The 22141-nt window shown below is 49.4% G+C and overlaps 1 protein-coding gene across 1 annotated transcript in view; it reads right to left on the bottom strand.

Moving 5' to 3' along the window:
* The window catches only part of ACAP3 (ArfGAP with coiled-coil, ankyrin repeat and PH domains 3), a 218547-nt gene extending 196793 nt beyond the window's left edge, over positions 1-21754 (bottom strand). The window contains 1 exon segment of the mRNA XM_089773021.1: positions 21708-21754. Within this exon segment, the coding sequence (XP_089629147.1) occupies positions 21708-21754 (47 nt within the window).
* Positions 21755-22141: the final 387 nt, after the last annotated feature.

Raw genomic sequence — 22141 nt, 5'->3', positions numbered from 1 at the left:
ATGTGCCCCATGGTAGCTTAGCCTTTGCCCCGGACGCAGGACGGCCGGCCTTATGAAATGGGAACAGACGCGGCCGTAAACGCTCCCAAGCCGGGCCAGACAATAAAACCATCAGGGAAATCACGGAGCAGGAAGTTTGGATGCACGCTGCCTGAAGCGAAAATGAATAGGTTTTCTATGCCAGAGGATGTGGCCCAGGCGCTTCCCAGGCACCGGGAAATAAAGCCGGCATTGTGGAGGCAGGGCCTCAGCAGGCAAAGAAGAACTTGAGCAACCAAGGTCAGATCCACAGGGCTCAATCCCAAGGGGATCATTGATTTCCTCCTCCCTCTCAGCCTCCCTTCTTACTGGGAACTTGGCTAGTCGCCCGTGTTCCTCCTGAGGTGGCCATCGCCACGGCCCTGTCTCCAAGCAGGGTACAAAACAGCCTCCTCAGTGGTTTGTGGCTGAGGGAGGGCTGGGGGCTGTTGACCTCCAGACTCTGCTCCTTGAACAGCGGGAAAAGGTCGGGACCCTTCTCACAGGACGTTTCCTCTGTTCCTATCTCCATCGGGCCAGAGCCAGGCTGATGTGTTACTGCTGCTTCCCCCATTTATTTGCTTAACCCAGCCTCCATTTCCCATCCCTTCCCTCCCTTCCCCTGGTCTGATTCCAGCTTGAGCTTTTCTTCTCTAGCTGGGGTGAGCAAATATAGTGCTCTGAGGTGCTGCCATTTTCCAGCGTCACTCCTAGGGGATGGGTGCTGCTGGGGCCAACACCGTGCATGCCAGAGAGATAACTTCTAGTATCCTGAGACCAACATTCCTGTGAGAAGTGGAAGGTTTTTTGGGTCTCTTCATGTCTTTCTTGCTCAGTAGACAATGGTCTCCAGGGATTGTGGGCCTAAATTGCAGCCTGGAGATGAGAGAGGCTGAGGGGGTGCGTAGTTGTGTGTGCGTGATCTAGAAGGGAAAGGTCCTGGATTCTGCAGCCAGGCAGTCCAAATCCCTCTCCCAGACCCCGACAATCTGCCCATTGACTGCAGTGGACTTTGGGTCAGGTCTTAGGCCGGCTGTAGTAGATATGTACCCCAAGGCCATATGCGCAGTGGCCACCTCGCGTGTCTGTCCATCCCTGAAATGGGCATCTTATGTAATCATGGCTGTTCATTACGTCTAAGGCCAAATGGTGACCCTCTAGTCAGACGTCTGGCCTGTGCTCTACAGGAGAACTCCCAGAAAACACTGCCTAGAGCAGAACTTTTAAGGGAAAAAAATCCCATGTTGATTTAAAAATAGTGACAGACAATCCACCACAACCCTGGGTAAACTGTTCCATTTTTAAATCACTCTTACTGTTAAAAGCTGCCTTATTTCCGGTCTTGAATTCGTCCGGCTCTCACTGCCAGCCATTTCTCTGCTAAAATGAAAGGCCCATTATTAAATATTTGTTACCTTTACAGGTATTTACTCTGTGTAACCAAGTCACCCCTTAACATTTTTTGTTTAAATAAACAGAATGCCTTAAAAGTCTCAGAGGGGTTGCCATGTTAGTCTGTAATTTTAAAAACAATGAGTAGTCCTGAGACTAATAAAAATATACATATGATATCATGAGTTTTCATGGGCAAAACCCACTTCCTCAGATGAGCAGAGAGTCTATTGCTATATGGCATATTTTCTAATCCTTTATTTCAGTGTTTCTGGGGCTCCGCGAGACATCTCCAGGGGCTCTGCGAGGTTGACAAACTGGAAACATTGATAGGTACAGCACATACAATCAGTGGACTGCTGGGGCGCCGCATACATTTTTATGCATGTAAAGGGCTCTGGAGCCCAAAAAGTTTGAGAACCACTGCTTTATTTAATCTCTGGGCTCTTCTCTGACCACTTCTCCAATTTATCAATCTCCTTCCTGAATTGCAGGCACCAGAATTGGACAGCAGATTCCAGCAGCCGTATCACCAGTGCCAAAAACGGATGTAAAATAATCTCTCTGCTCCAACTTAAGATGCTTACATTTATACATTCCAGGATTGCATTCTCTCTTGGCCACTGTCACACTGGGGCTACATTTACAGTGCAGCGCTATTTCAAAGTATCCTGGAATAACTATTCTGCATTTTTTGAGCATGCCTGTTATTTCAAAATATAACGGCTCGCTATTCCGACATCCCTGTAAACCTCATTCCACAAGGAGTAAGGGACATTTCAGAATAGTGATTTATTTCTAAATAAGTGCTGTGTAAGAACCGCTAAATTACAAAATAAGCTATTTTGAAATAAGATAGTAATAAGATATGCAATTTGCATAGCTCAAATTGCATATCTTATTTCGAACTATGGTGCAGTGTAGATGCACCCTAGGAGTTCATGTTCTGTTGACTATCCACCACATCCCCCAGGCCTTTAGAGTCACTGCTTCCAAAGCTAGTCCTCCATCCTAGAAATATGGCCTTTGGTCCTAGATGTATATATAGCTGTGCTAAAACAGCATTTGCTAGGCACCCAGTTTACAGAGCGATCTAGCTGTGCTCTGAGTCAGTGACCTGTCTTCTTTACATTTTGCCACTAGCCCCATTTTTCTGTCATCTGTAAACTTTAATCAGGGATTATCTATTTTTCCAGGTCACTGATAAAGTTGTTAAATATCATAGGGACAAGAACCATTCCCTGTGGGACCCACTCGAAATAGGTGCATCTAGACAACAAAGCTACATTGACACTGTGGGTACGTCTACACTACATGTCTCTGTCGGCAGAGGCATGTAGATTTGTTTATTCAGCAAAGGTAAATGAAGCCGCGATTTAAATGATCGCGGCTTCATTTACATTTACATGGCTGCCGCGCTGAGCCGACAAACAGCTGATCAGCTGTTTGTCGGCTCGCCGCTAGTCTGGACGTTCCCCCTGTCGACATCAAAGCCCTTTGTCGGCAGCCCCGGTAAACCTCATTCCACGAGGAATAACGGGGCTGCCGACAAAGAGCTTTGATGTCGACAGGGGGAACGTCCAGACTAGCGGCGAGCCGACAAACAGCTGGTCAGCTGTTTGTCGGCTCAGCGCGGCAGCCATGTAAATGTAAATGAAGCCGCGATCATTTAAATCGCGGCTTCATTTACCTTTGCCTACAACCCTAATCTACATGCCTCTGCCGACAGAGGCATGTAGTGTAGATACAGCCTGTGAGACCAATCAGGTGGCCAGATTTGACCCACATAATCTGTGCCACTAACTTTATATCATTCTAGTTTTTAATCCAAACATCATATGGTACCGAATCAAACAACTTACAGAAGTCTAACACATCAACTCTATTGCCTTTTATGAAGGATAACTTTTGAGAATTTAACATCTTCAAATGACATTGTTCTTAAATATCAAGACAACTGGCTGCCCCATACATCACCCCGGGTCAAATCCTTATCAAGGTTTTTACTCCAGCCTTACCCAAGCAAAACTTCTACAGGCCAAGACTATGCACCCATCATGCTACTACTTTGAACTATATCCCAGACACACGGAACCAACCTTGTATTGGTTGTTACACATCGGACCAGTGTTCCCTGTAAGCTGAGTGCTTGGGCAGCTACACAGAAAAGATTCAGGTGCCGCCCCGCTGATTAGCAAAGCGCCCACATCCAGCAGCATCTGTCTCTACTGGTGGTGCTCATCCACACATGCCATGGTGCACATACCAAAATGTATTCCATGCATGGCTGGAAAAAATAAGAGGGAAGATTGCCTGGGACCTCCACTTCAGTAAGAGAATTGGCTGGAAAAGTGGGATTACTGGTTGCATTAGAGAAAGCAGTGTTTATTAGTGACACCTGGGCCTAGGATAAGCATAGAACAGTAGGGCTATGTCTAGACTGGCATGATTTTCTGCAAATGCTTTTAATGGAAAAGTTTTTCCGTTAAAAGCATTTGTGGAAAAGAGCGTCTAGATTGGCACGGATGCTTTTCCACAAAAGCACTTTCTGCGGAAAAGCATCCGTGCCAATCTAGACGCGGTTTTGCGCAAGAAAGCCCCGATCGCCATTTTCGCGATCGGGGCTTTTTTGCACAAAACAGTTTTTAGCTGTCTAAACTGGCCCTCTTGCGCAAAAGTATTTGCGCAAGAGGGCTTTTGCCCGAATGGGAGCAGCAAAGCATGTCCGCAAGAACACTGACAATCTTACATGAGATCGTCAGTGTTCTTGCGGAAATTCAAGCGGCCAGTGTAGACAGCTGGCAAGTTTTTCCAGTCTAGACACAGCCTAGGTGTTTGTCTTTGTAAGCTCTTTCAAGCAAGGGCTGTCTCTCACTCTGTCTGCACAGTGCCTCACCTAGGGCAGTCCTGATCTTGGTTGGGGATGCAGACAAAGGGCCAAGTTTCTCTGAATGTAGACTCCCCGGAAGGTCTGAGCATTGCTATCAGCAGACTTACTGCTTCCCAATTCCTTAATACTTGTATCATGCCACCTCAGTTCCTCTAGTATCTCACCGTCCATCAAGCTCACACCCACTTTCCTACATGCATGTTACATATAACTTGCCACAGCACGTGCTTTTAGCTGCATTCATTAATCTACATATGAGGGAGTCTTACATCATGCCCAAGGCTTAGTCCAGCAGATCTTTTTATCACAGGCTTGGAATAGTTAAAGCAGAGGCCTTCCTGTGAACGTCTGACTGCGGATGCCTCTTTCCTAAATGCAGACTCAACCACCTCCTCTTCAAATCTTACCCACCCCAAACTCCTAGCTCTCAGGCAGTGTAAGGAGAACCGGGGGTACGGCCAAGGAGCGACAGAGTTGGGGGGGGCTGTCATAGAGGTTGTTTCCTACATCCTCTGGCTGGGTCACAGTGCAGAGACAAACCCACACTTCCTGCCAAAAGAGGGTTTAACAGAGAGGACAAAGAGGTGCTATGTTGGTGAACTGAGAGCAAGCTGTGGGAAAGAGCCCTGTTTCGCTGATGCTGGAACAACTCAGACACGCTTAGATGACTGGTTTCTGCTAAAGCAATTACATCTAGTGCTGTACTCCCGCAGCAGAGCTAGGGTTGCTGAAAGGGGGAGGGATTTAGAGAGCATGGCTTTAAAGGGGCCCCAAAGCCGGACACAAGTATGTGTGCATGATCAGCTTATGACTTTACCTGGGTCCCAGAGGGAAAGGAGTTATCACAGCAGATCTCAGTGCATAGATAAATTACACTGTACATGCTATATCACCTTTATGCTCACAAAGAACATCGACATAAAATTCCACATGCAGTGAAATGTATTTTTGGCCTGATAGAGACTTAATTGCACAGTTTGTCAGGTAACTTCTTATGTCTGCTGCTGCAAATGTCTCCTCGTTCGCTTGCCTGTGGGTACATCTAGACTACCGCGTTTTGTCGACGGAAGTTTTGTCGACAGATACTGTCGACAAAACTTCCGTCGACAAAGAGCGTCCAGACACATTGAGTTCTGTTGACAAAGCAAGCTGCTTTGTCGACAGAACTCCGTAGTCTGGACGCAATGTTACAGGCAATAACACCTTCTGTCGACAGAGCTCTGTCGACAGAAGGTGTTATGCCTCGTAAAATGAGGTATACCAGCGTCGACAAAACTGCTGAGATCTGTCGACGTTATGTAGTGTAGACGCTGGTATAGTTTTGTCGACAAAAGTCCACTTTTGTCGACAAAACTAGGTAGTCTAGACACACCCTGTGTGTTGCTGAACATGTGTAAACTCCACTGAAGTTGGACTAGTCTATTTGCACCAGTATGTATATATGATGGGTATGGGTATACTCACATACTTGCCTGCCAACCGCTATCTTGGGTTAGTTTTCAGAAATTACATACAGACACACACACACTCTCACACACAGAGAGAGAGAGGCAGAGAGAGAGAGAGAAAAATTCCTGCATGCATGCACACAGAGCGCAGCCAATGCCCATTCTCCTGCACAGTTACATGTGCTGTTTCCAGCAGTGATTGTTTTTAATAAAAATTATGGTAATTATCGAGTCTCGCACTAGCAGGATGCAGCAGACTGTGTGTACACTGGGAGGGGATTAGCTCGCTTTCTGATATTATATAATCTGTTTAGACTGTGTCACTCTATACTCGTGTAGGGAATGAATGAGCGTTTTGCTCTGGATGTGCCACCCATGAATTCCGACGTCACTCTAATCCATTGTAATAAATATACTGTATTATCCCAGCTTGGCCTTTTAGCTCTTCCTTGGTCTCATTCAACACACCGGCCATTAAATGTACCAAAGTGATTCCTGGAGGGGTGGGTATGAGGAGAGAGGGTATGTGTGGGGTGGGTTTCCCTAATAAATTAAGTGTTGGCTAAATGCGTCAGACTGACTGCTCATAGAGTCCTGCCTATCCCACAGCAGAGTAAGGATAAGGGATGTTAAAATGCATTTATTTTTGTAAACATGTAACCACTGACATTTTCAGTGGTTACATGTTTACATGTGAGGAGCAGGCAGGAACCAGTGCTCCCAAGGAGACAGCTTTTAAGCCAGCTCCCACCTGCCTCCTCCCCCCCACCCCTGGTGCTGCTATTGCTGTGGGAGACAGCAGCGGCGGTAGGGGGGGAGGAGATGCACCAGCTCCATCCCCCTCCCCTGCATTGCGGCCTCTGATACAAAGACAGCGGGGGAGGGGAGGTTGTTGCATGTAACCATGAATACGGACCCACCCATCCCTACAGCAGAGTACGTTCCCATAGCTTGTCTCTCTCACGATGAAGCAGCAGCAGAACTCAGCAGAACTCATGAGCAATGAACAGAAGTTGAATATGGATTCTTCAGTGGTGCATGCACCCCCGGACTGGTTCACACTTTGTGAGGCCTCGTGTCCACACCCCTGGCTGTCCTGGAGTCCTGGCTTGGACAAGCAGCATCATGGCAGGAACTGAGGATGGCACAAACCTTGAACAGGGCTCAGATTGGAGCTGAGATGACCCACTTCTGACACTAAGGCCCAGGGTGTAGTTGCAGTTCCTGGGATACAGAAATCAGGAGCTGCCTTTGCCCATGTTAAATGAATGGAGATGCCTATCTCCTAGAACTAGAAGGGACCTTGAAAGGTCATTGTGTCCAGTCCCCCTGCCTTCACAGCAGGACCAAGTACCATCCCTGGCAGATTTTACCCCAGATCCCTAAATGGCCTTCTCAAGGATTGAACTCATAACCGTGGGTTTAGCAGGCCAATGCTCAAACCACTGAATTATTCCTCCCCCCTATGTTGTCAGTGTCCAGGGCAGCAGGCTGCTCACTGTGCATGGTCTGTAGCACACTGGAGCTCCCTAGAGCACAGCCCCTTTCAGTTATTTCCTCCTCCCCCCCCCCCCCCCCCCGTCCTTCTTCTCCCTGCACTAATCAAAAATCAACCCCTCTGGGCTGAAATTCCTTCCAGCATGAAATCAGAGGCTGGAGGAGACAAGGAGCAAAGATAAAAGGGGGCACAACAGACTTACATTACACACAGGCTCCCCATAAGTCGGCACACACTGCCCCAGCAGAAAGGAACAGGTTGCCAGGAGGTCTGCGGAGGAACTGTGCGCCAGCCTCCTTTTGGGGACAGGGCTCAGAGCGGCAATTGGTCCCGGCTGCATGTGAAGTTATGATGCCAAAGTCCTACCTTGCTGCCATTTCACCCTTTCTCTGCCCTGGCAGACACCTGCTCAGAGGCAAAGGGCCCTGCGGCTTTGGGGCCAGGCCCACTGTCACATCGATGCTCAGCTCAGGTCAGACCTGCGTTACGCTGACTGGAAGCGGAGGGGTGTTGAACCCTGGGACAGACCCCACGCTGAGCCTGCCGGGGGAACACCCACACATCGGCATTCGCGCCCCTCTTCTCATTAGGGACGTGGCGGTTTAACCAGTTAACTGGTAAGCTTCACCCTGAACAGGTGACGTTTACTGGCTGTGGCTAAGGGCTGAGATCCAGCTTCTGCGCTGGGCCCTGGGGTGCTGCAGCTGCCCTGGTCTGTCTCACACACCCACCCCTGCCAGAGCGTGGCAGCTCCCACTCCCTGCAGTGCAAAAGAGAGACGAGTTTGGAACCAGGCAGGATCCTCTGCACCACAGCCCCTGCTGTGCTCCTTAGCGCGGGAAAGGCTGGTTAGAACAGTGATGGGCAACCCGGGTGAAGTTGTGAGCTGCATGGGGGCCCTCTTCCATCCCAGTGGGCCACAAGATTGCGGTAACCAAGCCGATCCGGGGAGAGGGCAGTTTTGTTCACTGCGCTTGCCTGCCTAGAATTTGCGGGAGGTGGCAATTGAACCATCGCAGCACTCTGATTGGACACAGAGGGGGCACGCGGCTCTCACCCACCTCCCTTCACGTGCCTTGGCTTTAAATCTGTGTCACTTTAGCAATCCCCATAGGGAAATAACTACATGGACGGAATCACGGGCAACCGTAAACAAAACATCTCGTGGGCCACACGCCGAACCCTGCGGGGCCGAGGGCCACAGGATGCCCACTGCTGGATTAGAAGGTGGCTGGCAAGCCAAGGTCTCCTGCCCACGACATTGGTGGAACTGCAGATCACATTGGTTGTAAAGGTCTGGATTCTGCTTTCTGTTACCGCCGTCTCCCCCCGTGCAATTCTGCAGGGAGCGAGCTAGAGTGTGGGAGCAGATGCTGGATTTGACCATTGGAGTCCAGCAAGAGAAACACTCCTCTCCCACCCCTGTATTTCAAACAGGCTTTGCACAGAGAGAAGCCCAACCTCAGACACCAGGGGAACCACATTAACCGCAGCAGGAAGCAACCGCCACTGAGTGTGCAACAAACGGCTGAGTGGTAGGGACAATGACAAGCAGACAGACTCCGAGCATAGCCCCCCGGAGGCAGCAAAAAACTGCAAGGAATCAAGCACACTGGGCCTCGCCAAGGCCTCCCTGAAATATGCGTGAGTTGCTTTTTCTCCTCTTGGAGCGCATTTCCAAGGCCTCGTTTCTTTGTCTCAGATAACCGGCCCCTTAATGTTACCCACCCTGCCACAGAATAGTCACATTTCAGGCCCACAAAGGCCGCTGCAGCGTGGAGGTCTATGCACGGGCAGCGCCTGGGAAGGAGAAAGCGGATGGCTCTGCCAACCTCATTGCTTCAGAAAAATAATTAAACAGCTGAAATTTCAGTGTTGTAAAAGCAGGATTTAAAGGGACAGTAGCTTTTTAGTAAAAATTCAGGGCTCTCAAAAATGGTCACTTCCTTTTCACTGCTTTTGGTTTGGGGGAGCAGGCAAATGTGAATGAAACAAAGACAATTACAGTTTGAATCTCTTTAAACCAGCAACCTTGGAACTTGACCAGTGCCAGACCACGGGAGGTCAATGTTGTCTAGCAGAATCACCAACCCTTCCCCTGCTTAAATGGTTGCTTAGAGACATTTACGGGTAAATTAGAGCTCATTAACAGCACACTGGGAGCCAGGAGTGGTGGCTGTAAACAAACTTTATGGGACCGTGGGAAACTTTGCCACACCCATGATAAGTGGACGTCCGGCTACTAAAATCAGGTTGGACCTGAGAGTGCCAGACTATAGAAATTCAAAAAAACCATAATGTGGACGAAAGCCAGCGGAATCTGGCAACCCTGCACGTGGGCAGCAGTAAACAAAATGTCTTGAGGGCCACACATAGAACCCTGGTGGACCATATACAGGCCGTGGGCCATGAATAGCCCACCATGGAACTACCCCATTCGCACCCACCTGGAATGGCAGCTTCTGCTGTGGAGCTTTTAACCTTCCACCCCTTTGCTTTGCAAGGTGGAGATAGGGGCCACCTTAACTCACTGCACTTGTGTGGCTCACCCTGGAACGTGGCCTGCACTCGTAGGGGTGAGTGCCCGGCTGCTCCGTGCAGATCTGAATAGCAGCCCCTGTTGAGTTTTGCAACTGCCCTGCCAGGATCCGAGTGCAGTGTTTACATAGAGTAGGCAGCGCTTTGGATCGCTGCCCTGGGATGATGATACAAACCCAAACTGCCCTGTCAAACAGCACCAAGCTGCATAAAGTGCCCAGATTCACAGCAGCTACATCCCTTGGAACACGCCACAAGCTCCCATGTCAGAGGCTGTCTGGCGGGGCGGTAGGAGGGAGTGGAAAGCTGCCAGCCACTAAATCCAAGCCATTCCAAGCCAAGCCTCCCCCACTACGCAGCTCCATTCCTGCTCCTTGGCAAGGCCAGAGAGCAGCCCCGATGATGCCATCGGAACTGCAAAAACAGCACCACTCCAGGCACCGGTATTGCCTACTGCCTCCCGCAGAACCAAGGCAAAGGCCTCCCCCATTCTGCAGCCAAGACAGATCGCAGCTTCTGGTATCCAGAGCAGCTTCTCTTTATGTCCTAGACCAGAAGTGGACAAGATACAGCTCATAGGTTGGATCCAGGCTGCCAAGCCATTTGATCCGGCCTACCTTGCTGCTCCCCCGCCCCCAGGTCAACAAAAAGTTCAAAAAAGGGCAACAAAAATTATAAGGGGTTTGGAACGGCTGCCATATGAAGAGAGATTAAAAAGACTGGGACTTTTCAGCTTAGACAAGAGACTAAGGGGGAATATGATAGAGATCTATACAATCATGACTGGTGAGGAGAAAGTGAATAAGGAAAAGTTATTTTGTTGTTCCCATAACATAAAAACTGGGGATCACCAAATGAAATTCATAGGTAGCAGATTTAAAACAAACAAAAGGAAGCATTTCTTCACGCCACGCACAGTCAACCCGTGGAACTCCTTGCCGGAGGGCATTGTGAAGGCCAGGACTTTGTAACAGAGTTCAGAAAAGAACTAGATACATTCATGGAGTTTAGGTCCATCAATGCTTATTAGCCAGGATGGGTAGGAATGGTGTCCCGGGCCTCAGTTTGTCAGAGGCTGGGAATGGGTGACGGGATGGATCTCTTGATGATTCCCTGTTCTGTTCATTCCCTCTGGGGCAACTGGCACTGGCCACTGTCGGAAGACAGAACAGTGCGCTTGATGGACCACTGGCCGTGCTTATGTTCTTATGGTTTCAAAGGGAAAAAGAACAATCCCAACCAACACATGAACGATGTTATGGAAAAGGAAGTGTCATTGGCTGTTACTATCCGTACACACTTGGCTTTCTGCAGTCCTTGCAGAGGCAAAGACCGGAACTTGGAGCCTCTGCATGATGCCAGGACAATGTGCAAAGTGTAATTATCAAGCCGTATAGCAGCCTCTAAAGAGGAATCATTGACAGATGCATAGTTTCAATAGCAGAGATAAGCTAATTTCAGTCACCCGAATTCATCACCTCTCGGTCTAATGAACGTAATCAGCTCTGATTTTCATTTTAGCAACCTCCATCTTCCAACTTGCAACCTACCTGTGTTTCCATGTTGCAGCTAGGAAGCTGGCTACTAGCAAACTAGCCTCAGCCTGATCTTTGTGTTCTCTGGGGTTTTTGACCCTCCTATAAAACAAAGTTGACAGTTCCCAGCTCTCTGTCTCTCTCTGGAAGGCTTTCAGGGGAAGCAAGCCAGCCTCACGCCCTCAGCATGCAATAGCCAAAACTTGCGCTTTACAAAACCTCCTCCTGTGAAATCATTCAAATTGCACCAGCCCCCTCCTTGCACGTACATTACACCATCTGGTGGGACTTAGTTCCAGGGAAAACTACGGAGAGAAACTTTGAGAAGAACATCACTGACAGAAGAGACTGTTTTCGCTTGCTGTATAGCTCAAGTGATCAGTTAAATTCATCACGTACATCCCAACCCACGGACAGATATAACTGAGAGGGACAGCTCCCAAAACCAAAACCGCCCTGCTTCAACTAATCCAGAAGGCAACACCCTAGAATTAAGTCCAGTTCGCACTTTAAACCTAGCTAACATCTCCAGCACACAAACCGCCTACATTAAAAGAACATTATTCAGATTGCAAAGTCAAACACTCCAAAGTTAGGAAATAGCAAAATTCATGTTGCCTGCATACCACACCATTAAACTCGCAATCCCAGGATCTTGAGAGAAGAAGTGAGTTTCACAGTTTAAGACCTTGCATTGCAAAAGCCCTGCTCTCAGTCGTTGAGAGTTTAATCTCAGAAACTGGGGACAGAATCTGGAGTTGTTGGGATGAACCATGAGGGTTTTAGATTGTGCAGGTCCCAAACTCTTGTGCCTAGCACATTTGGACACAATTTCAGAGATTACAGAGGAAATAGCCTACAGAGCACTCAGAGTGAATCTCCATTTTCTAGGGCCAAATCGAAAGCTCCCGGATGGGTTTGTACCCAATCCTCACGCTAACGTCAATGGGATTTCGCTTGAGCAAACCCTGCATAAAGGTCTCCATTGTGGGCTCCTGAGAACGTATACTGAAGGTCTTTACTTTTCCAGTGCATTGCAGGATGCAAATGGCAGCTCTGAGGACAGTGAACCTGCAAAGGTGCATGCTACCCCTATGTGCCACCTTCTACAGCTGCTCAATGGGGGAAAAATACCCTGACTGCACCAGTAGGATCTGTGGAGAATATGATTCACCTGCCATGGAAACAGCCGAGTTCCAAAGTAGCCTCCCTTAGGAAGGGACCCCCGGGGTGGTGATGGTGCATTTATGTTCCATGCATCGCGTGACCAGCACAAACACTGTGGCTATCACACAAGCGGTGAGTGGAGGTAGGATACACCGCTAGATGAGAGATGGACCCAAACGTTAAGGCTAGATCCAGATTCCACAGGCTCCAGAACAACACTGGGAAAAGCCAAATCTGAGCCTGAATTTTACGACCCAGGTTCATCTCTAATTCTGAATCGCTTGTAACAATCTCATTGAAAACTCTCTGTATGAGGACCCTGGACTGCAATTCCAAGGTACAACAGAGCTCAAGCCCCATTGTGGAGTGGCTGCCAATAACCCCCTGAAAATATCAAGTGTATGTGTTATCTATGGTTCTTATATGGTCCCGTAGCATTGGCGTCCATCACAGTCTTCAATGTATTTATTAGCACAATGCCCCTGGGCAGCAGGGCAGTCCTAATATCCCCATTGTACAGAGGGGAAACCGAGGCACGGAGCAGCAAAGCAACTTCCCCACAGTCTTGCAGGAAGCCTTTACTGGAAAAGGGAATTGAATGTAGATCTCCCAAGTCCTTCATCCCATACCTATGTTGGGCCAAATTCTGCATGTATAGCATGCTCACTGAACTCAGTAAGAATCAGGTATATGTATATGGGGCAGAATCTATCCCACACCCTATCATGCCTAGATCCAATAACAAGCACTGATACACACATAGAAGTCAGGGCTGCAAAAAGCCCAGGATTTTCTCCTACGTGGCAGATCCTGGAGCAGACACTGCAGACTTTCCATGTGCACACACGATTCCCATCAGCGGAACAGGAGTCTTGCCCAGGCATCAATGGGAGAACGCAGGGTTCATGTGGAACACCACTCGTGTGCACTGCCCACCTCAGTGCTTCGAATGGAGTCTCTGGAGGCCTGCAGCCATTGCTTGGGAGAGGAACACTTTGCCCTACACGACACCATCAACCTCGACGACAGAATGGAAGCCAGCTCGTGTGGGACACCACAGCTCAGCCTCCTTTGCTGCCATTTATTTTAGCAATGAAGTTTCAAAGCTGGCTTTAAGCTACATGGCTTGGGGTCATGGTGTGGCTATCACCTCTCTGTACCTGATCCCAGCAGCTAAGATCAGCTACTGTCAATGGTCCCTTGTTAGAGGCTGCTCTACAGCTTGATCATTACACTTTGCGCATTGTCCTGGCATCATGCAGGGGCTCCATGTTACAGTCTTTGTCCACCCAAGGACTGCAGAAAGCCAAGTGTGTACAGAGAGGTACGGCTCAATGACACTTCATTTTGCATAACATTGTTCATGCATCGGTTGGGCTTGTTCCTGCTCCCTTTGAAACCATTAGAACATAAGACTAATCAGACTGGGTCAGACCAAAGGTCTGCCTCTCCCAGTGTCCTGTCTTCCAACAGTGGCCAATGCCAGGTGCCCCAGAGGGACTGAACAGAACAGGGAATCATCAAGTGATCTCTCTCCTGTTACCCATTCCCAGCCTCTGACAATGCCCTTGTGCAGCAGGGCAGTCCTAATATCCCATTGTACAGAGGGGAAACCAAGGCACGGAGCAGCAAAGCAACTTCCCCACAGTCTTGCAGGAAGCCTTTACTGGAAAAGGGAATTGAATGTAGATCTCCCAAGTCCTTCCTCCCATACCTATGTCGGGCCAAATTCTGCATGCATCACATGCTCACTGAACTCAGCCATCCTGGCTAATAAGCATTGATGGACCTAACTGCCATGAATTCACAAGTTACAATCCCTGGATTTGAAATCCACTGCGCTCTCTTTGGTCTGCCTGGTCTCGCATTTTCTTGACTTACTGGGCACGCTGTATACACAAGCTTTCTGGCCTGACGGGGCAGGTTGAGCAAAGTTGGGAGGAAGGAGGATTACGGTGGCTGCTATTGTGATACGTTTAGATTGTAATCATTTCTGCTGGGAGAATGGCCCATGCAGCACCCGTAAGATCAGACTTTTGCTTCACCTTTCTCCATTTACGTACGAAGTGGATCATTGCTTTGGAAGTGCAGTGATAGATGGAAGAGAGAGGAGTTTAGATTGCACGTGCTGTTTGGGTGATGAAATCTCTTTTGTGCAAACAGGCCAGCCAATAATGAAAACTTTACACATTACGCCCTCATTCTGGACTGAGCTCAGTGTGGTTGGATCTCTTTGCAAGTAGGATCCCATTACAGAATCCAAGGGGCTGGCTCTATATAAAACCTTGCACTGGTGTAACCCAATTCATTTCAAGTCATTATTGGTCTTGTCTACACACATTTGAACGGATTTGATTAGGCAAGTTTCAAACCCCCTTTGTGGCCCCTCCCAATTTGGTTTAAACTAGTCTGTTGAAATTAAGTCAATTTAAACTACTGGAGAATAAATCTAATTTACATTCAAATAAGAGCATCCATCTAGTTTTTTGCAATGATTGAACTAAACCAAGGTAAAATCATATCTTAAGTTAAACAGTTGCAGCATTGATGTCAGTGCAAACTCTTAACATAGACTCATTTTAAATCAGCTTAAACTACGCATATACCAGTTACTCAAAATTAGTTTAATGTAGTAAATTATAAGTGTAAATGAGATCAGTAATTTAAGTCAGTGCGATTTGGTACAAAAACACCCCAGTGTAGTCCAGCCATTAGTCTGCATTATCTTGTGACAGCAGGAGCTGAAAATGATCAATGCCCTTGACAAGACTCTGAGATGACTGACGGCACCTTTTTGTGGGTTAATTGACTTTAATTCACCTGTGTTTGGAACAACCTGTTAGGTACTTTTTGCAATAACAGTGGTGTTTCTCCTGCATTCGCGTGTAACCCACCTGTAAAGCCAACAGACCCGGCTCATCAGCAGGTGGGACTGAACGTGCGACCTTAGGAACTAAAGTCATGAGCCCCTACTGCATGAGCTAAAAGCCAGCGGGCTCGCTGTGAAGGCTGCAGAGCAGACTTCACTCTCCTTTCTCAGTGATCCAAGTGCCTCTTGAGTCTCCTTTTCTAAGGAGACCAGTAATAACCCCCAAGCCCCTGCATGCCGTCAAAGGAAACACCTTAACTTGTGGCCCTGCCTGATGATGGTGCTGCTCCAGGGGAACGCGCTTTTGGGAACCACATCTGCAAAGCCTGCGGAGGGATTGCACAGCTTTGGGGAGAGGGGGAACAGCGCGCCTCCGATCTATGCACTTGGCACGGTATGTGGGTCTCACGTATCCTGTGCTGAAAGAGCTCTGCTGCCTTCTGGGAATTTTTTTTTCTTTCTCGTCTGTGCTGGTCTCTGGATCGGGTGGGCTTGAGTGGGGCAGAAGGAGGCTGCCTATTCCCTGTGGGCGAGATACCTGCTAAAACGGGGATCGGGGGTAACTGTAGCCAGAGGGATCACCTGTCAACAGGACCCAGTGTGTCCCGTGTGAGCACTGCGTCCGGAGCTGCTTTGGAGGTACAACACCTCCAGCAGAACCTCACAGTACCACAGCCTCTTCTACCCAATGGCTAGAAACTACAGGGAACCTCCCGCAGTGGTTCTTTCCTTCCCTGGCCCCTCTTGGGTTTTGGGCCTCCCAAAACTCAGGCCATACTTTGCTGCCTTTATTCACAAGGAATAGCCCCTGGCTCAGGAAGCAGCCCCATTGACCTCCATGGGATTGTCCGCCGAGGAAGGTACTCAGCATGAGTATGAGTGGCAGAACCTGTCCCTTGGTACCGACTGCAATGGCTCCAGCAGGGGTCTTCCCTCAGCAAGGACTGACTAAGGACCAGGTCTGAGCCTCCCGATTTGGCACTAGATCCTAAAAGAGTGGCCAGACTTGCCCCGATATATGAACCCGCTGAGTCACAGCAAGGACAGAACTGATCTCAGGTGGTTACATCAGAAACCCGCACAGATGAGGGTGTTAATCGGGCCTTAATTCATTTAATCTCAACACAGGCCCTGGTTCCTCTTGAGCAGGGGGTGGGGAACCTAAGGTCTGGGGGCTGGATGTGGACCCCGGCTTGCTTGGATCTGGCCCCCGAGGCTTAGGGCTCCCCCCTCAGCACTGGGGAGCCCACACTGGTACTCCAGTCCCTCTGCCATCCCAGCATGGAGCTGGAGGACACAAAAGCTACTAGCCTGGGCTCCCCCTCCCCAAGCTCTGGTGTGGAAAGGGAATGTGGGGAGAGTCTTTCTCCTCCTCATTTGGGGGCCACATCAGTAAGGGTTTGGTTTTACTTTTTTGCCTCTCACTTGTGTGCAGTCCCCGACTGATTTTTCTGTGGGTCCGTGGCCCCTGGCCCAAAAAAAGTTCCCCACCCTTGCTCTTGAGGTTCCATTATTGACAATAACAAGTCAGAAATCTCTTCCTGTATTTCACAGGCTACCCTGTGAGTTAAGCAACAAAAGGCTCCGCATGCCAGACAGATGAACGCTTTAGTATCTATTGGGGATTGCATGCAAATGCACTAAAAACTGGTCTTTCAAGGTAATTATGTTTGTTTACTGGAACTGAGACTGTGCATGTCTCGACAAAGTGCATAACAGGAGCAAGGTTTACCTACCAATCTATAGATCTGAACATATTTAAGGGGGAAAAAATGGGGAGGGGGGACAGAGGTTTCTCCTCCCAGCAGATGGCCTCTATCAAGCAGGAGGTATTGGGTCTAATGTTGCATTGAGCTGGTGGTGTGGAGCATTGTAAACTATAATTGGATTTGATTGCCAAAGGAGGCTAGAAGCATTGCATTGTTAGCAGCCTTGTTATAGGATGCCTCATGATGTGAGTATGCGCCGCACACGTAAATCCTCTAAGCAGCTGTGTTTCTTCCCTTCATGTGTGACAGTGAAACAGATTTGCAATGATTTAGGGATTATTGCTCAGGGGAATAAACCAAATAGAGTGCAATAATCAACAGAACTGGGGAGGGCAGAACAATGCCTATAAGGGTAACACTGCTATGGCAATGGTTTCCAGTAAGGACAGAAGGATGGTCATTTGATTCAGACACTGGGCTGGGAGATAGAAAATCTGGGTTAAATTCCTGTCTCTGCCACAGACATCTTGTGTAACCTTGGGCAAGTCACTTATGGTACGTCTCCACAGCAGGGCTAAAGCCAAAATAAGCTACGCAACTTGAGCTATGTCAATTGCATAGCTGAAGTCGAAATAACTTATTTCAGCTTTTGGCTCTGTCTACACACAGGAAGTCGGAGGAAGAGGGCTCTTACTCCTCGTACAATGAGGGTTACAGGAGTCGGAGTAACAAGTCTTCCAGCCCACCATTATTTTGACATTGTGTCAAAATAACTGCTCATAGTGTTGAAGCGGACTGTATTATTTCGGAATAACAGCACTTATTCCGAAATAACACTGCTGGGTAGATGTACCCTCAATCTCTCAGTTTCCCTCTCTGTAGAATGGGGTCTGGAAGCTCTTTGGCACAGGAGCTGTCTCATAGGGTATGTCTACACTACCACCCTTGTTTGAACTAGGGTGGTTAATGTAGTCATTCGAAGTTGCAAATGAAGCCCGGGATTTAAATATCCTGGGCTTCATTTGCATCTTGCTGGGCACCGCCATTTTTAAATCCCCGTTAGTGCGGACTCCATGCCCGCGGCTACACGCGGCGCGGAGTAAGTAGTTCAAATTAGGCTTTCTAATTCAAACTACCATTACTCCTCGTTCCGAACTACCTACTCCGTGCTGGGATATTTAAATCCCAGGCTTCATTTGCAACTTCAAATGACTACATTAACCACCCTAGTTCGAACTAGACATACCCATAGTGGAGCAGCGCCTAGCACAATAAGACCAGATCCTGCCCGGGCACCACTTGTAATACAAATACAAGTAACAGAAGGACTTGGTTAGAGGAGGAAAAGTGTCAAGGGAGGACTACAATAAACCCTAATTGAGTTTGGGGAGGGTTTGTTTCTTTTTACCCAACACTGGAGTATGTCACTGTTCTTTTGAGTTATTTAGGACACATCAGTCAGTTCCCCTGACATTCTCCACTGGCACTGCAACCGCTCACTTCCCTACCAGAACATTTCTCACACACTCGCTGCGACAGGCAGGCTGTGTCCAGCCACGTGGGAAAAGGCTTCGCAATTCCATGTTTAAACAACTGGCTCTTGGTAAAGGTCCAGCAGAGCATTCTGAGAGCCATTTTGTTTTTACAGACAGAGGAGACCAGGCAGCAAGGATGCTGCCGGCCTGCTGAGAAACCTGGCCGACCGCCCACCCAGCCGAACGGCTAAATAAATAAATAAACACATCCATCTGTCCTGACGTCACGCTGCAAAGGGTCACCGCCATGTGGAACAAGACATCTGGCCCATGAAGTCACCACCCTGGAAAGATGCCACAGCCCCGTTCACAGGCTCTGCCACACAATGGCACCCGTCCACGGGGGTTGTTTGATGCGAGGTGCGTTCAGGTGTGAGGCACGAGTCTCAAACACATCACAAAGCCTTGCTATGCTTCTATCTGCTCTGGCGGAGGGAAAACTCCTGAGAGTCGAATGCAAAGCAGGGGAGGGAACAGCACTGCCCTGCCATCTCACATTGGCTCAGACTACCCACACAGCATTACTTGACATTGCACATTAGCAATAGGGTTTGGGACAACTGAGAAGAGGGCCTAAACTCGCAGCTACATTTAAAGTGTCAGGGGAAAAGAAACCTCCTTGTAATCCCCTTAAACACACGCATGCCACAAACACAGGGAAATTCACTCTGTCTCTCATACACACACACACTATTACATTTACACATACACGCAGGGAAATTCACTCTCTGTCTCTCTCACACACACACACACTATTACATTTACACACACACGCAGGGAAATTCTCTCACACACACACTATTACATTTCCACACAAACACAGGGAAATTCTCTCTCACACTGTCTCTGACACACACACAGACACACAATTACATTTAACACACAAACACAAGCATTTTGAGCACCCCCAGCAATAGCCTATGGCAGCCTTTCTAATGAATGGCACCAGTCCACTGGGTTTTTTCTTCATCTATTTAAAGGGAAACCCTCGTTTTTCCACACAAAAAGCCCTTGCAGCGTAGGATGACAGACTCATCTACAAGTGACCATTCCCCGTCCTCACCCCATGAGACTCTTGCTATTTGCAGTCCTATTTCTGCCCCACTGTCCCTTTCACCCGCCCCGTTTTTGCCGTCTATTGTCTTTCCTGGCTTCCGTCAGCACCCAAGTATAGTAGGAGAAGCAGTAGCGGGGTCATTAACCTTGGAGAGTCTGATCTTTTTTGTTACAGCATCCTCCCCAGCAAGCGTCTGGTGTAATGGGGCAACACTGTCAGGGTCCATAAGCTGGAACCCTCTCCCCAGCCTCCTGCATTTGTGCAGTAGCCTGGCTTCCCTGCAGTAGGACTAGGATGGAGTCTTTTGTTGTGAGAGCCTAGGATTCCTTGTTACAACGGCTGCCAACAACCCTCAAAGAGAATGAATTTGATGCCACCGAAAACGGTTCTGTGACACCAGGACAGATCCTCAGCCTGGGTAAATCAGCATTGCTCCAGCAACACCAATTTCCGCCCGCTGCAGCTGGGAGCCTTTCTTTGACGGCTACACGCAGGCCAGAGCTAACGATTTTAACGGCACCGGGAAGCAAAACGAACCAGGCAGCATGTACAGAACAAAAGTCAGCACCATGTAAATCAGAGCCTAACCCTGCTACAGCAACAGCATTGGGACATTTATCACCTAGACCTGGGGGCAAAGCTTCTAACTAATTGAAAAATCTCATCCATCAGCCCAGCTGTTGCCAGATTAAATGGAGTACCCTCTTCCCCATCATGCCGTTGGATTCTGTTAGTACCGATGCGGCCGCTTACAGTCACCTTCTTCCAGAATATTGGGCAAAGAGGCGGATTTTTTTCCCTTTTGATTGACAGAATCATTTATAAATTGTGAACTGTCTGGATCAAAGCCCGGAATAAGGGGATAGTAATTGAATTGAATCCTTTATGTGCTTTAAGCTCTCCTCCTACCCCACCACAGCAGATGACCTTGACAGCAAAAAAAGATCATTAAGTACGAAAATGAATTTCAAGGTTTTGGGGGTTGGTTCTGAACTCTGGGTAATTGCCTCCCGTTGGAGTGACAAGGCTACCCGTGCAAGATGTTCTTTGTCCAAGGCAACTGGATTTTTGCCCAAGACTTCTCTCCAGGCTCAGTTGGGGTCTCTCTTTTTGGATTTAGCCTTGGGAAAATCCTAGAACTTGTTTGTATCTGGTGGCTGGCGGAACACAAGGCAACACCCAGCCCCAAGGAATCACAGCCCTGCCTTGCCTGTGATCCCAACACAGCTGGACAGCTGACACTGAGACATCTCCATCTGCAGGGCATGTGGAGGGGACCGGGCACACGGGCAGCCCTGCCCTGCACATCCATTAGGCTTAGGGCTTTCTCATCCACAGCCCGCAGCCATCAGGGTTGGAACTAGGGGTGCGGAGGAGGGGGCTGCACCCTCTGGGTTGAAATGGTTTCCACCAGATACAGGGTTCGCCGGTGGGTTGAGTGGTTCTCGGCACTATACAGACTGGTGCAGCACCTCTGCCCACGAGCTAACCCAGGAGACAGGCCCTGGCCATGCAGTCTGCCTCGCTCCAGGCTTGCCCCTTTCTCCCCTTCTCAGTGCAGATCCTCAGACAGACACACAGCCCCTTCCCGGATTACACAGGCCACTTTCTCCCCCTCTCCCTCTAATGCGATTAGAAAGCGTGGAGCTTCGCAGCGTCCCTCCAGCAGCCTTTCCGCCTCTCTTCCCCGGGCTCCTCCGGCCGCTGCTCATTTGCAGGGGCTGCGCCAAGGCTGGGCGCACTCGAGGGCAAACACCCAGTGCCTATCGGGGTGCGCACGTAGGAAGTGGCGGCTACGAATGGGAGGACCCTAAAAAACAAACGCACCCCCCACCCCGCTCTCTTTGCAGCATTTCTGATGGAGCCCTGGGAAGCGACACAGGACCCACTGGGTCCTTCTCCCATCTCATTTCGGCGCTTCTAGGGTGGCGTGCCAAGGCAGGGCAGCCCTGCAGGTGTGTGCCTGGCATCTGCATGCACCTGGCGGTCGGAGATGCAGCTGAGCCCTCTGCCCTCCACCCCCCCGACAGGGACAAGGCGGGATCCCTTACCGGAACCGGGGCGAATCCTTGATGCACTCCTCAAATTCCACCGTCATGTTGGCAGCTCGGCTCCAGGCGCTTTTAATTGAGAAAGTTCATCTCCCACCGAGAGGAACCAGCCCCTCCTCCAGCCGCTGCCCACCCCCCGCGCTTCCTTCCCCCCGCACGCCAGGGGCCCCCGGTTTCCTCTCCTCCGTCCGCCGCAGTCCAGGGGCTGAGTGGAGCCACCGCCAGGCACATGCACGCTCCCTTCCCCGGGCTCCCTGTCACTGGCTGCGAGAGGAGGGAGCGAGGCAGCTCCAGCCCCGCCGGCCTGTCACCGCTCAGGGAGCGTCGCCAAACTGCACAGCTGCGAGCTGCAGCCACGCTCCCGCCCGCCCCGGCCCCTTTGGGGAGGATGAATTCCCCGGAGGTTTCGTCACATGACACCAGCAGAGCCGAAA

Source organism: Pelodiscus sinensis, chromosome 24 (genome assembly GCF_052426305.1).
Source record: "Pelodiscus sinensis isolate ZL-2025 chromosome 24, ASM5242630v1, whole genome shotgun sequence".
Lineage (NCBI taxonomy): Eukaryota > Metazoa > Chordata > Testudines > Trionychidae > Pelodiscus > Pelodiscus sinensis.
The sequence above is the reverse complement of the archived record's forward strand: the minus strand, read 5'-3'. Positions and strand labels throughout refer to the sequence as shown.